This window comes from Sorex fumeus, unplaced genomic scaffold (assembly GCF_029834395.1).
Source record: "Sorex fumeus unplaced genomic scaffold, SorFum_2.1 ptg000095l, whole genome shotgun sequence".
Lineage (NCBI taxonomy): Eukaryota > Metazoa > Chordata > Mammalia > Eulipotyphla > Soricidae > Sorex > Sorex fumeus.
The window spans coordinates 4,578,027-4,591,595 of NW_026606152.1; the positions used below are offsets into that span (position 1 = coordinate 4,578,027).

The window sequence follows — 13,569 nt, forward strand, 5'->3', positions numbered from 1 at the left end:
CAGCTGCACAGGACTCTAATGGGATAGCTTTCACTTGGGGGGAAGGGCGGTCTGCATGGTGACAACACCGAGTGTGATTTCAGAAGCTGGGGGGGTCGTTTCAGGGAGACACTAGTTGAGGAACAAGGTTGTCCACGTGTGAGGTGGGGTGCCCCTCCTCCTGACCGAAGAGGCCTCGGAAACTGTCCGTGTGACCCTGCTCCATGCCCCAGCGCATAGGACCTTCCACCTGTGTGTGTGAGGGTGGGGTCCCACAGCCCTGTCTCCCTGTGGTGCCTCTGCATGTCCCACGGGGTTGCCCCACCCTTGTCCTGTTGCAGTGACCTATTTTTCTTTCTTTCCTTCTTTCTTGTTGTTGGTGTTGTTTGTTGTTCTTCTTCTCCTTTCTCCTCCTCCTCCTCCTCCTCCTCCTCCTCCTCCTCCTCCTCCTCCTCCTCCTCCTTATTCTGGCCTCACCCGGGAGTGCTCAGGAATCACTCCTGGCAGTGTTTGGGGGACCATATGGGATGCCGGGGATCGGACCCTGGTCAGCTGCGTGCAAGGCAAATGCCCTCCACGCTGTTCTATTGCCCGGCCTGGCTTCCATCTTTTTCTCAGCTGCGGTCGACACTGCAGTGGCACGTGACCCTTTGATTCTCGAGCCTCAAGGCCAGGGCCTGTGGGCCCGCCGTCTTAGTAACTACGGTGCGGTCTTGCCCTGAGCCCATTTAGCTCATTCCTGTGTGTTCAGTCGCTTCCTGGACCCTCTGCCCAGGCAGGCACAGGGCTTGGGGGACTGTCAAGCGGCTTCCTCTGTCGAGTGGCAGGTCCTGCAGAGAGGCCTGGGCAGAGTCCCCGAGTCCACCCGGCTCTGCCGGCCACGCGCCCTCAACCAGTCCTCACGGCTCCGTCAGCAGAGACTGGCTGTGGACAAGCCTGGCTTCTGTGTCGGACTGTCTTTAAGACGCCCGGGCACTGGCGCCAGGTGCCCCCGCAAGACCTGGGCATGCCCCTCAGGAACCAAGGTGATCCTTTCCCGACCCTCAGACCCTGCCAGGGTGTCCTGGACGCCAGGAGGCTGCGTCCTGGGGTGGGGGTGAGGGCGCTCACCGCCCTGCCGCTGCAGAGGCTGTGCCAGCCGGCAGCGCTCCACCCTCACCTGCAGAGAGGCACCAGGCGGGAGCAGGAAACCTAGACCCACCCCCAGACCCCCAGAGGCCGCAGAGAGTCGGGTGCGGGTCCTGGCACGACCTAACCCCCAAAGAGACTTCTTTCCCTGAGCCCCTGCACTGGCCTCTCCCGGCCGGCGCTGGCCTGTCCCCTGGCGCTCGCCAGGACGGGGCCCCGCCTCTCAGGAGAGGCTACTGGGGCGGGTACCAGGGAAGGCGCCTGGCGGAGGGGGGTGGCACCCGCGGGCCGGGCCGGGCCTGGCCCTGGCGCCCCTCCTCCCCGCCCCTCCCACGCGGGGTCCTGGCGGGCCCGCCCCGAACTGGGCCCCGAAACTTCGCGCGGCGGCACTGGGCATGCTCGACGGGCCGTCCGGAAGCCGCGGGGCCGGGCGATGGGCCGGTGGGTGCTGGCCTGGGCGCTGCTGGTGGCGGCCCTGGCGCGGCCCGCGGCGCCCCCCGCGCAGGTAGGGCGGGCCGGGGGCACAGCGCGGGGACCCTGGGGCGCGCGCGCGAGGGGGCTGCCCGCGGGGATCGGTGGCCCCAGGCTTCGGGCCTTCCCCTCCGCTCCCTGCCCCTCTGCTCGCCTCTGGGCTCCGCGCCCTCCCTCGGCCCTCGATCCCGCTCCGCACCCCGCCCCAGGCTTAGCGCCGGGGAATGGGCCCAGGGGCAGCGGCTCTTCCCCCAGGACCCCGCGCCGGAGGGGTCTGTGCCCTCCCGCGACGTTGCCTCTGAGTGCGCCGGAGAAGGGGGCGCGGGCTGGCCCGTGGGGTGAAATCTGGGCTCAGGCCTGAGAGACCAGCAGGCCTGACCAGGGCTCCCTGCGCGGCTCTTGGCCTCTGCTGCCTCGCACTGCCGGGAACCCCCGTGCTGGAACGTTCTGGGCGTTTCCGCAGTGTGGAGGGAGGAAGAGAGAGGCAGGACACCTCCACTTGGTGATCCCCACCCGCGCTCCTGTGCCCTGGGGTCTCCTGAGACCTTTCCTTGGCCTCCCGCACCGCGGCACAGAGGAGGGTGTGAGAGCCTGACACCCAGCTTCTGGGTCCAGGAACAGCGATAGCATTGGGACTATTAAGGGTAGCATATAAGTAACGGTATTAGCATTCGTATTACTAGCAATGGAGTCCGTCCAAGCAATGGTAGGAGCACTTGCTGGCATTAGCTATAGCTTTAGTGTTAATGATGGTACTTGTGTAAGAGGCTGTAGTAGCTTCAGTAGCGTTAGTCTAACTGTGAGCGTTGTTAGTATTAGCTGTAGCAGTAGTTTTAATATTGGTACTTGTATAGGAGGCTGTATTAGCATTAGTAACAGAATCAGTCTGATAGCGTGAGCACTGGTCTCATTCCCTATAGCATTAGTAGCATTGATAATGTACTCGCGTAAGTGGCAGTATTAGTGGTAGCGACGTTAGTAATACAACTAGTCTAAGTAACAGTACGAACACTGGTAGCATTAGTCACAACGGCATCAATGTAAGAAGCAGCATTAGCGCGGGTAGTATTACTCATAGCTTGAGCATGATCAGTACTTGTAACAGTAGCATTAGTGAGAGTAGCACTGTGGCACTGTCCTCCTCATTGTTCAATTTACATGAGCGGGCACCAGTAACGTCTCCATCATGAGACTTGTTGTTACTGTTTTGGGCATATTAAATATGCCCTGGGGAGCTTGCCAGGCTCTGCCATGTGGGCGGGATACTCTTGGTAGCTTGCCGGGCTCTGCAAGAGGGATGGAGGAATCGAACTTGGGTCTGCCACGTGCAAGGCAAACACCCTACCTGCTGTGCTATCACTCCAGCCCATGAGTGAGGGTATTAGTGTGAATATTAGTGTTCTCAGGCTCACAGAGGTGGCACGGAGGGCTAGTTGGGCTGTGGTGCCCATGTGGTCATCACTGAACAAGCGTTAGAGGCTTCGAGGTCCTCGACTTTCAGAAGAGGCATTTGTGGTTCAGCGAGGGTGAGCACTTTACACAGCGAGTCGAGCATTAGGCTGGAACCCAGTTCTGTGACTTGCCCCATCCTGATGCTCTGAACTCATGCAGCACCTGGGGAACTCGGGGCTCCCCTGCATCACAGGGCTGGTGGGCGAGAAGTGGCTCTGTCTGACCCCAGGCTGTTTCATCATTTGGGGTGCTCCCTGAACAGTGCCCGCAGGGAGCAGAGGCTGTGGGACTGCAGGGCTGTGATCGGCTGGTGGGGGAGAGGGGAGGGCTGAGGGAGAGCATCCGCTCCACAGTATGTGCACCGGGGCCTGGACCCAGTGCGGGCTCGGTGCTGACGCGGACTCTCGTGGGCTTTTCAAGGACCCGTCCCAGCCACCAAGGGCCCGAGTGGGAGCAGCGCTCCGGGCGGCCGTGGGTAAGTCTCCCTGCGTTCGCACCTGCAGCCCCCGCGGCCTCCGAGCGGCGAAGCAGACAGGCGGAGGAGGCGCTTCTGGCCCAGCGTGGTCGGGAGGTTTGTGGGGTATTTGCTCATTCCCTGCGTGCCCCCCGCCCTGCAGCTCATCACATGCACACACACATGCAACACACGTGCACACACACATCCATGCGTGTGCTTCTCTTTGGCAGCAGAAACCCCACCCGGAAGGAAGTGCAGCAGCGAGGGCCACGTCTCGGAGCCTCTCCCAGCTCCGGCCTGTGACCTGCGGGCCCCGTTCCTCGCTGTCATGCCATCCTGGCTCAAGAAGACGCTGTTTAAAAGAGAATCTCCTAGGACGCACGCCCTGGTGAGTAGCACATCCCTCTTGAGCGGAAGGGCGGTGGGCAGAGGCGCCGGTGAGAAGCGGGCTTGGCACCAGCTGCGTGTGCCTGCAGCCCCGGCTCCAGACCCGGGGTCCTGGGAGGTGGTGCAGAGGGTAGGGAGCTTGTCCTACACTGCAGAGACAGAGAGAGGTCCTGGAGCATGCACAGTGGCCGGTCCTGTCCTCTCAGAAAGCCCGGCGCTCAGAGTGGAGGAAGCCCTGAGCACCCGGGTGTGGCCCTAACCGCACCATCTCTGGTTCACGTGGTGGTGACCGTCGGGAGCAAACCCCTTGATGCTTCTCCAGCTGTTTCTTCCGATGAACTCTGGCCGCTACGAAAAGCTGCAGCTGAGAGTCAGCCGAGACTCCACGCGTGCTCCCTGAGGCTCCTTCCGCGTCCCCCCGGCGGGCTTTTCGGAAGTGCTGGTCCTTCTCAGCTTACGGGGTGGGGGGTGGGGGTGGGAAAGGAATGGCCTGGGTGTGCAGCCAAGCGTCCGCCCTCACTGCAGCTGGGCTCTCGCTGTTCCCAGCGCGGTAGTGCTTGGGGAGGACTCCGGACTCCATGGAGGGAGCACTCCTGCCAGTGCTTGGGAACCATCAGCGGAGCCCAGGATTGAGCCCGGGTCGGCCACGTGCAGAGCGAGCGCCCACCCCTGCACCACTTACAGCCTCTCCTCATCCTGTTTGCCTGCAGTTTGGAGAGATGTCCAGGGCCGCCCAGGAGGTGTCGGAGAGCAGAGTCGTCTTCCAGAAGTGTGCGGTGGTGAGTTTCGTGGGGCATGGTGGGTTTGCCCGTCGGGCAGCAGCCAAGTCCAGGGGTGAATGCTGGCACGCCGGGGTTCTCCCGCACCTGAGGCTGGATCAGAGGTTCAGACGATGGCGCCCTGAAATGTGTGTGTGGAAGGTCCCTAGAGGCCTGAGCAGACGCAGGAGGAAGTGGGGGCGTTGTTTCCACTTGGCACCGGGCCCTGCCTGAGGCCCCCAGGGACCCTTCCCACGGCGCCCCTCATGCCTGAGGTCCCCTGGGCTGAGCCGTGTTGCGGTCAGACACACAGGTCCCTGCGCTCGCTGGGATGAACCTGGCTGGCACCCACCATGCGCTGGCTCAAAGGCCTGGGTCCACCGCAGACCCCGCCCCGAGTCACTTTGCCTGTGTAGACGGTCCAGGGGCTGGGGAGGTCGCACCCAGGGGGAGGTGCTGGCCTGCCTGAGGCTGGGCCCAGTTCGGTCCCCTGAGCACTGTCAGGAGTGATCTCTGAGCACAGAGACAGGAGCGAGCCCTGAGCACCGCTACGGGAGGCAACCCTCTCCAAAACTCAGAGGTCGGATGCGATCCTCAAAAGCGTCTGAGGCCCAGGGTGCAGGAAACCCTTAACCCCTGCACCTCACCCCTACCCAGGCTCCACACCCCTGCCCCTGCGCCTCACCCCTACCCTGAACCCCAGTACCCAGTACCCCCTACCTATGCACCTTACCCTAGCCCTGCACCCTGTTACCTTGCCCCTACCTCTGGTGATCCACCGCCAGGAAGTTCACTGCCCTGCACACGCCACTCACATCCCCTCCCTCACCCCCTCCCACTGTGCCCACTCACCCTGGCTTTGTGCCCTGCCCCGCCCTCCTCCCCCTGCGCCTGCTCACTCCAGCTCTTTGATGGGCCCATCCCTCCTCACCCCCATCCCGCACCCCCCTCTCCCCAGCTTCCTTCCCCTCTCTCGGCCCCTGTGTGTCTGGGCAGGGGTGCTGGGGGGTGTGAGGGGAGCAGGGCTGGGGCCAGGGGTCAGCAGGGGAGGAGGCGGCCACAGCTGAGCCCTCCAGACTCAGGACCGCAGGATCCAGGATGGTCTGCTGGGGGCCCCAGCCCCGCGCTGACGGTGTGACCTGGGGCAGGGCTAGGGTGGGCGGTGCATCAGGGAGGGAAGCCCCGTCTGCCGGGGCCGCCCTCTGGCACGGGGTGTCTGTCCGGCTGGGCTGCTGGGGGGCCGTTGCCTGGAAGCCACTCTGCACCCCAGCAGACGGGGTCCTGTGCAGTGGGCAGTGACCCTCCTCTCGCCCCACCCAGGGCCCTGAGCAGGGTGCCGAGTGGACCCTGAAGGTGCAGCTGGTGGTAGCCAACCCACGCGTGCCCGGGGCGGCCGACCTCGCCGACCTGCTCCTGCTGGACAACGTCACGGGCCTGCGCGTGCACGACCCGCCCGGGAACCGCACGCCCATGGGGGTCCAGGCCTTCCGGAGGGACCTCCTGCAAGGTGACCGCCGGGGCGGGGGGGGGGGGCAGAGAGGCCAGGTGCGACTAGGGGAGGGGAGTTTCGCTTGGTTTTTGATTTTTATAAACAGTTGTTTTGGCGGGGAGATTTTGGGGCCACAGGGATTAGGTGCTCTGGGTTAGGTGCTCAGGGGGTTCCTGGCTCTGTGCTCCGAGATCAATCCTGGCAGGCTCTGGGGACCCTGTGGGGTGTTGGAAATCAAACCCAGGCCTGCACGCGCAGGGCAGGTGCGGTGACCCCTGTACCACTCTCCAGCCCATTCCCTTTCTTTTTTGTTTTTCTTGGTTTGTTTTGGTCTGTCCCCGGTGGTGCTCAGGGCCGACTCCTGGCAGGGCTCGGGGACACTGGGGGATGCCGGGGATCGAACCTGGGTCAGCCGTGTTCTGGGCAGGCCCCTGCCCACTGTGCCGTCACTCCAGAGCCTTCACCTCATTTGACACTTGGCAGCTGGGCACCCACTGATGTGTCCCTTAAACTCTGACATCACGAAAGGCCGAGCGGAGAGCGACCATGGGCACGTGTCCTCTGCCGTGCCAGGTGGGCCGGACAAGGTGCCGCTGACCCCGCAGGAAGGAGGTTCCTAGACTAGGCTCAACTCTGGCGATGGGGTAGAGGCACACCAGGGCATGTGTGGGGTCCCCACCAAAGGCATCGGGGGTCCCCAGGCTCCGCCCCCAGTGAGTCTGGGGTCCCAGTGCTTCCCAGTCTGTGGCCCATTGTTTGCCCAGAGAGGAGGGCGGATTTCCCCTTTGGGTTTAGGGTACATGGGGACCAGGACCCCCTCACCTCTGTGTTCTGACCCTTAGCACGGGTGCCCCCGTTCCCAGCCCCTCAGAATGTGATGTCCACGCCCAGGGTCCTTGCAGACAGCTTCTCTTGCTCCTGACCCCCCCTCGGCCGGGGGCAGCTGTGTCCTGTCCCTGCGGGGGCCCTCCTGTCCCCTGTCCCCATGGGGCCCCCATGGAGGCGGGGCGGGGTCAGGGCTGCCCAGCTGTGAGAGATGGTGTGGGGGGCCGGAGCCCTGCAGGGAAGCCTGCCCCGGCCCATCACGCCTCCCAGGCCCAACCCACACCCCCTGAGAAACAGTAGGCAGCAGCGAGTGCGGGGTCACACCCTCTCACAGGGCCTTCCCTGCAGTGGGGGACGCCTTCTCGGTCAGCTACACCGCTTCGCTGGACGCCGGAGGCAGCCTCAGAGACGGGGACCGCCTGCAGCTCGCAGCCCTGCTTCTCTTCCCCAGCTCCTCCCCGGTACACACCCACCCGGAAGGGCTGCTGGACCCCACTGGGCATGGGCAGGCCGCTGCCCCCCTGTCCTTCCCCCCTCCTCTCTGCCTTCCCTTTCCTCCTCCCCTCCCTTCCCCTCCCTCCCCTCTCCCTCCTCCCCTCCTCTCCTCCCTCCTCTCCTCTCTTCTCCCCTCCCCTCCCTGCACATCAGCTCCATCCTTGAAGAGGCCCCTGCCCCCCCCCCCCCGCCTGCACCTGTCCTGGTCAGGTCCCCGGTGCTGGCCGCGAGTCCACCCTGTCGAGGCTAGCTGCACTGGCTTTCCGGCTGCAGGCGAGGCTGGGCCTCCTCTCCCGTGGCCCTCAGCACCCCCCACCCTCCTCCTGCTGGCTGCAGGTAGCCCAGGGGTCAGATGGTGGGGGAGGGGGGAGACCGCAGGCCTGTCGGAGCCCCCTCCTGGCAGGCCCGGGGCTCCCCCACCCCCGTGCCTCAGCACCCCAGGCCGGTTTTCTCACAACCCTTGGGGAGCTTGAAGACCCCCCTGCCCCAGCTGTCTCTGTCCTTCCTCCAGAACCGAACCCAGCTGCAGGCGCCGTTCACCGTTGTCGTGGAGGAGCAGCTCAGGGTGAGCCGCGGGTCGGTGGGCCCCGTGGGGGGGAGTCCTTGCGACCCGTGGGCGGGTCAGTGGGCCCCGTGGGCAGACTGTGGGTGTGGGCTCTGCTCGGGTCCTGCCACCTCAACGTGCCCAGAGCCTGGCCCCGCGCGCTGGTCCGGGCCAGCTGACCCACCCCGCCCCCTCGCCATGGGCATGCGGAGGGTCAGGCTGGGCGAGGCCTCTCTGTGGCCACGAGGGGCGGGCCCGGTCCTACGCCCTCTCGGCCTGCCCCCCACTCAGCAGCTGCAGCTGCGCCTCACTGTTGGCCGTGACTGGGTTTGGGTTCTGCTCTGCTTTTGAGAACATGCGATCTAGTTCTGGAATGTTCTCATCACGGGGCATGTCAGCTACCCAACCCCCCAGCCCTGTCAGCATTGTCCCTGAGTATTGTGGGCTTACTCCCTGTGTGAGAGTGTTTGTGAGTGTGTGTCTGTGCATTTGTGTATATGTGAGTGTCATGTGTCTATATGTGTGTAGGGTGTGTGTGTGTGTGTGACTGTGTGAGAATCTGAGTAGGTGTGTGTATGTAGGTGTGTGCATATGTGTGTGGGTTTATAGCTGTGTATATATGTGTGTATGCGAGTATGAATGTGTGAGTATCTGTATAGGTATGTATTTATGTGTGTACATATATGTGTGTATGTGAATGTGTGTATATGTATGTACATGTGTGACTATATGTGTTTATATGTGCATATGTGACTGTAAATGTGCGTAGGTGTGTATACATGTATCTATATGTGTGTAGGTGGGTATTCGTGTGTGTATATATATGTGCGTAGGTATGTATATGTGTGTAGGTGTATATATGTATATATATATGTGTGTGACTGTTCATCTATATAGGTGTGTATAGGTGTGTGACTGTATATGTGTGTGACTGTGTGTATGTGTGTGACTATATGTACATTGTGTGTGTTTGTGTGACTGTGTGACTTGTGCATGACTGTATATGTCTGTGACTGTGTGTGGCTGTATATGTGTATGGCTGTATATGTGTGTGACTGTATATATGTGTGACAGTATGTGTGAGGCTGTATATGTGTGTGTGGGTGACTGTGTCAGTGTGTGTGGCTGTGTCTGTGTGACTATGTATATGTGAGTGTGTATGTATATATGTGTGACTGTATGTGTGTGTGTGTGGCTTTATATGTGTGTGACTGTGTGACTGTGTATATGTGTGTGATTGTGTATATGTGACCGTGTGTATATGCATGTAGCTGTATGTGTGTGTGACTGTGTATATGTGTGTGACTGTATACGTGTATTTGTGTATGTGTGTATATGTCTGTGTCTATGTGTGTGTGACTGTGTATATGTGTGTATGTGACTGTGTATATATGTGTGACTGTGTCTGTATGTGTGGCTCTATGTGTGTGTGTGTAGTGACTGTGTATATGCGTATGAATGTGTATATGTGTGTAACTGTATGTGTGACTGTGTATGAGTGTGTATATGTGTGTATGTGTGTAGTGACTATGTGTGTGGCTGTATATGTGTGTGTATGTGACTGTGTATATGTGTGTGACTGTATGTGTGTGAGTGTGTATGTATGTGGATGTGTGTGGATGTGTGACTGTGTATATGTGTGTGGCCGTGTGTATGTGTGTATGTGACTATATGTGTGTGACTGTGTGTATGTGACTGTGTATATGTGTGTGACTGTGCATATGTGTGTGTATTGTGACTGTGTATGTGTGTGTATGTGACTGTGTGTATGTGTGTGTGGCTGTGTGTGTATGTATGTGAGTGTGTATGTGTGTGCAGCCTCAGCTCCACCTCCTTCCACTTCGGCCCGGATATCATGCAGCAGGAGCACTGGCCCTGTCCAGGTCACGACCCCTGAGCCCCCTCTGGGTGTGACCCTGACCCCCCCTCGGCCCTTTTCCTCGGCTCCTCATTGGCTGGGCTCCGGCACACCTGTGCCGTCCGTTGGCACTGAGGCCCGGGAGACGACACCGACACCGGGCAGGAACCATGTCTGCGCCCCCAGGTCCTGCCGCACCACAGCCTGCATGCCGCTGGCTTCTTCCTGGCCCTCGTTGCCTCCTTCGTGCTGACCTGGCTCTCACTGTTCCTCGTGGCTCGGCATCGGGGCTGGGGGGTCAGCCTGCTCCCCACCTGCCAGGTAAGTCTGTGTGTCTTCCTGAGCTGCCCTGGGGGGGCCGCTCCCGGGGCTGGGCGGGGCTGTTGCCGTCCCACCCAGACCTGGTGGGTCTTAGTTTCATTCTTGGTTTAGTCACCATCCTTCACAGTCGCGTCCATGTCCAAGACTAAGTCAGTGGGGCCGGAGCAGGGAGGGTGTTGGCCTGGGGAGCGGCCAACCCAGGGTCCACCCTGGCATCCCCAGTGGTCCTCCCAGCACCGCCAGCATTGCTGGGTGTGGCCTAAACACAAACAAGTCCTGTTGATAATGGGGCTTCGCCCTGTCCCTGGTGTCCACTCCCCCCCTTCCGGGGCCCCCAGCCCCCCACCCCACCCAAGGCCAGCTCAGTGCTGGAGACCAGTTTGTAGGCTCTGTTGATTTTGCCCGTTGGTTCCTCCCTTTCTCGGCCGCGCTGTGCCCCACTCAGGAGAGAACGTTCTGTGATTTCCTCTCCTGGTTGACGTAGTTGAAACCTCCCAGACTCCATCCAGGGGGCAGTAAATTGTGCTGGTTCGTCTTTCCTTAGAGCAAGGAGTACTCCACGGTGTCTGTGCACTCCGGTTTCTTTGTCTGGTGTCTGTTCTTAGGCACTTGGGTTGTTTCCATATGACGACCAGAATAAGCACCTCATCTGGGCTGGCGCCTCGGGACGGCCGGGAGGTCTTCCCTTGCCTGTGACTCACCCAGTGTTGATCCCAGTGTGCTGCATGGTCCCTGGAGCAGCGCCAGGAGTGATTCCCGAGTGCAGAGCCAGTAGTAACCCCCAGGCACTGCTGGTGTGGCACCAAAACAGAGCAGATATTCCAGACTGGGAGAGAATATTTGCTCGCCACTCACCTGGCCAAGGCGAATAGCCAAGATATATGAGTACTTGAAGAATGTGATAAGAAAAACAATCAGCTCCATTAAACAACGGGGAAAGAGAGGAACAGAAACTTCCCCGAGGAAGAGGCCTAGGTGGCTGGCGTGTGCGTGAGAACACGCTCTGCACCGCGAACCAGCAGGGAAGTGCAAATCCGAACAGCACGGAAGTACCACTCCACACCCGCCAGGCATGCCCGTGCCACGCGGAACAGCCCGTGTCGGTGGGCCGTGGGGGAGTGTCCCCTGCACTGCGGAGGCAGCGTCAACCGCACCTTTTGGGAAAACAAATTGGAAATCTCTTGAGAAACGAAGAATTGAGTTTCTATGTGAGCCAGCAGTTCCCCTCCCGGGTGTCGATCCAAGGACCCAGAAACTACTCAGAAAAGACAGTTGCACTCTGGTGATGACTGCCAGGGTCACAGTCGAGAATTTCATTTTAAAACCTGTGCTTGCTTGCTTTTTTAAAATTATTATTATTATTATTATTATTATTAATTGAATCACCGTGAATTGCAAAGTTTCCAAGTTACTCATGATTGAGTTCCAGGATTACAATCCAACACCCGCCCTTCACTGGTGTCAGCTTTCCTCTGCCATTGTCCAGCTACCCTCCTGCCCCCAGCCTAACCCATTGGTGGGCACTTTACACCACCTTTCAGCACTCCATGACCCTCCAGAATGACCACTCCCTCCACCAGTGTCCTTTTCTTCCCTTCCTGGGACTTGCTCTCTCCTCTCCCCTCCCCTCCCCTCCTTCCTCTCCATTCTTCTCCTCCTCACCCCTCCCCTCCCCTCCTCTCCCTCCCTTCCTCTCCTCTCCCTTCCCTTTCCTTTCCTCTCCTTTCCTCCCTCCCCTCCTCTCCCTTCCCCTCTTCAACCCTTCTTTCCCCTCTCTTCCCTCCCCTCCCCTTTCTCCCCTCCCTTCCCCTCCCCTATCTCCCTCTCTCCCCTTCTGTTGTCATTATTGTTGCAGTGCTGGGGCCCGCTTGCCTGTGGGCTGTTGGAGAGGGTCACCCATTGGGTGTCCATGCTCAGCGATACTCTGGGGTGCGGTGCTTGTGGGCTGAGACCCACTCACTAGGCTGTGGTGCTGGGGCTTGGACTCGGCCTCTATCACCGACCCTCAGGCAGGGCCCCGCCACTCACTGGCCTTTGGTGAAGGAGGACGGCCCAATGGGGGAGTGGCCGAGCACCCGCCCATGTCCAGGCCCCATCCGCATGCGTGCCCAGACATCTGGGGAGCTTCCTCTTCCGGTGGCTCGGCACCCCACGCCTGCCTCCTGCCCCACCCAACGGCAGCGTGGAGCGTGTGGTTTCATCTCGCGCGCTGGAGGGGCGGGCTCAGACCAGTCTGGGGCCCTGATGATTCTCTGTTCTCCTGAGGAATCAGCCAGATGCGTGCTCTGCCCAGGCCGCCCGCCCGCCACGATTCCGCTCCACAGAGTGAGGAGGGCGGAGGGGGCGTGGAGTCAAGGGCATGAGACAGTGGTGGCCTGATGCCTGGGACAGAGACAGGGCAGGGGTGGTGCTGAGGAGGGAGGGAGTGGGTGATGCTGCTGGTGCTGATGGTGAGGATCCTGATGATGATGATGGGGAGGGAACGACCTGGGTGAAGGGGTCATATGGGTGATGGGATAGGGATGGGGTCATGATGGTGCTGCTCTTGATGGGTGAGGGGAGGGAGGGAAATGGGTCATTGGTGTATTGTGGTGAGCGGTGGTGACTGTGCTGATGCTGGGGAAGCCTGGTGCAGTGGTTTAGCGGGAATGACGGTGATATAATCGTGTTAATGATGAAATATTTGGAAGCTTTAACGAGGTTTTGAGGACCTTCCTGCCCACGGCCATATGTTACACTCACGCAGCCCTCAGCCCTCACCCCGTTCCTCTGACAAGAGAGTGGGCGTCCTGGCCGCTCCACGCGGGGCTGGGGGCAGCCCCTTCTCTGCCTGGCCTTCCTGGGGGGCAGCAGCGAGGGCCCACTCCCTCCTCGTCTCCCCGCAGGCTCAGCACCCCGAGGGCAGGCCGGAGCACTCCCAGTTCACCTCGGCTGATGGCCTGAGCGAGGACCTGGCGCTCAACGAGCAGATGGTGGACATCCTGGCCTCGGGTGAGCCCGAGGGCATGCTCCAGGCCCTGGAAGAGTAAGTGCCACGTCCTGGTCTCCAAAGCGCCCGCGGAGTCTGGTCCGGTGGCTGGAGGGAGGGCAGAGTGGCCCCTGTGCACCTTCCTTCGGTCGTTTCTTTCCTGCCGGGTGCTTGTGGCTGACTGGCAGCTTGTGTGCCAGGCGTGACCTCGTGAGCTTGATGAACACTGGGCTGAGGGGCCGCTGGGTGCTGGGAGGTCACAGAAACATTTCTCGGGGGCAGGGGCCGTTTGAACGTGGCATGGGGGGAGGAAGTGAGGGGAGGAGGCCGAGGCGAGGACAGGTGCTCGCCCGGCATTAGGCTGTCCCACTGTGATTCTCGCCCTGCATGGAGCCTCTGAGCACTGCAGAGGTCACTCTGGAGCGTGGGACAGTCGC

At 60.8% G+C, this 13,569-nt stretch overlaps 2 protein-coding genes across 2 annotated transcripts in view; both read left to right on the forward strand.

Moving 5' to 3' along the window:
- Positions 1 to 13,569, forward strand: part of CRMP1 (collapsin response mediator protein 1) — a 328,086-nt gene that overhangs the window by 58,403 nt on the left and 256,114 nt on the right. The window lies entirely within an intron of this gene.
- Positions 1,532 to 13,569, forward strand: part of EVC2 (EvC ciliary complex subunit 2) — a 31,688-nt gene continuing 19,650 nt past the window's right edge. The window contains exons 1-9 of the mRNA XM_056132772.1: positions 1,532 to 1,612; positions 3,451 to 3,505; positions 3,718 to 3,875; positions 4,585 to 4,653; positions 5,953 to 6,139; positions 7,295 to 7,407; positions 7,953 to 8,006; positions 10,030 to 10,164; positions 13,050 to 13,189. Coding sequence (XP_055988747.1) covers positions 1,541 to 1,612; positions 3,451 to 3,505; positions 3,718 to 3,875; positions 4,585 to 4,653; positions 5,953 to 6,139; positions 7,295 to 7,407; positions 7,953 to 8,006; positions 10,030 to 10,164; positions 13,050 to 13,189 — 983 coding nt within the window. The 5' untranslated portion in view covers positions 1,532 to 1,540. The remainder of the gene's footprint in view (positions 1,613 to 3,450; positions 3,506 to 3,717; positions 3,876 to 4,584; positions 4,654 to 5,952; positions 6,140 to 7,294; positions 7,408 to 7,952; positions 8,007 to 10,029; positions 10,165 to 13,049; positions 13,190 to 13,569) is intronic.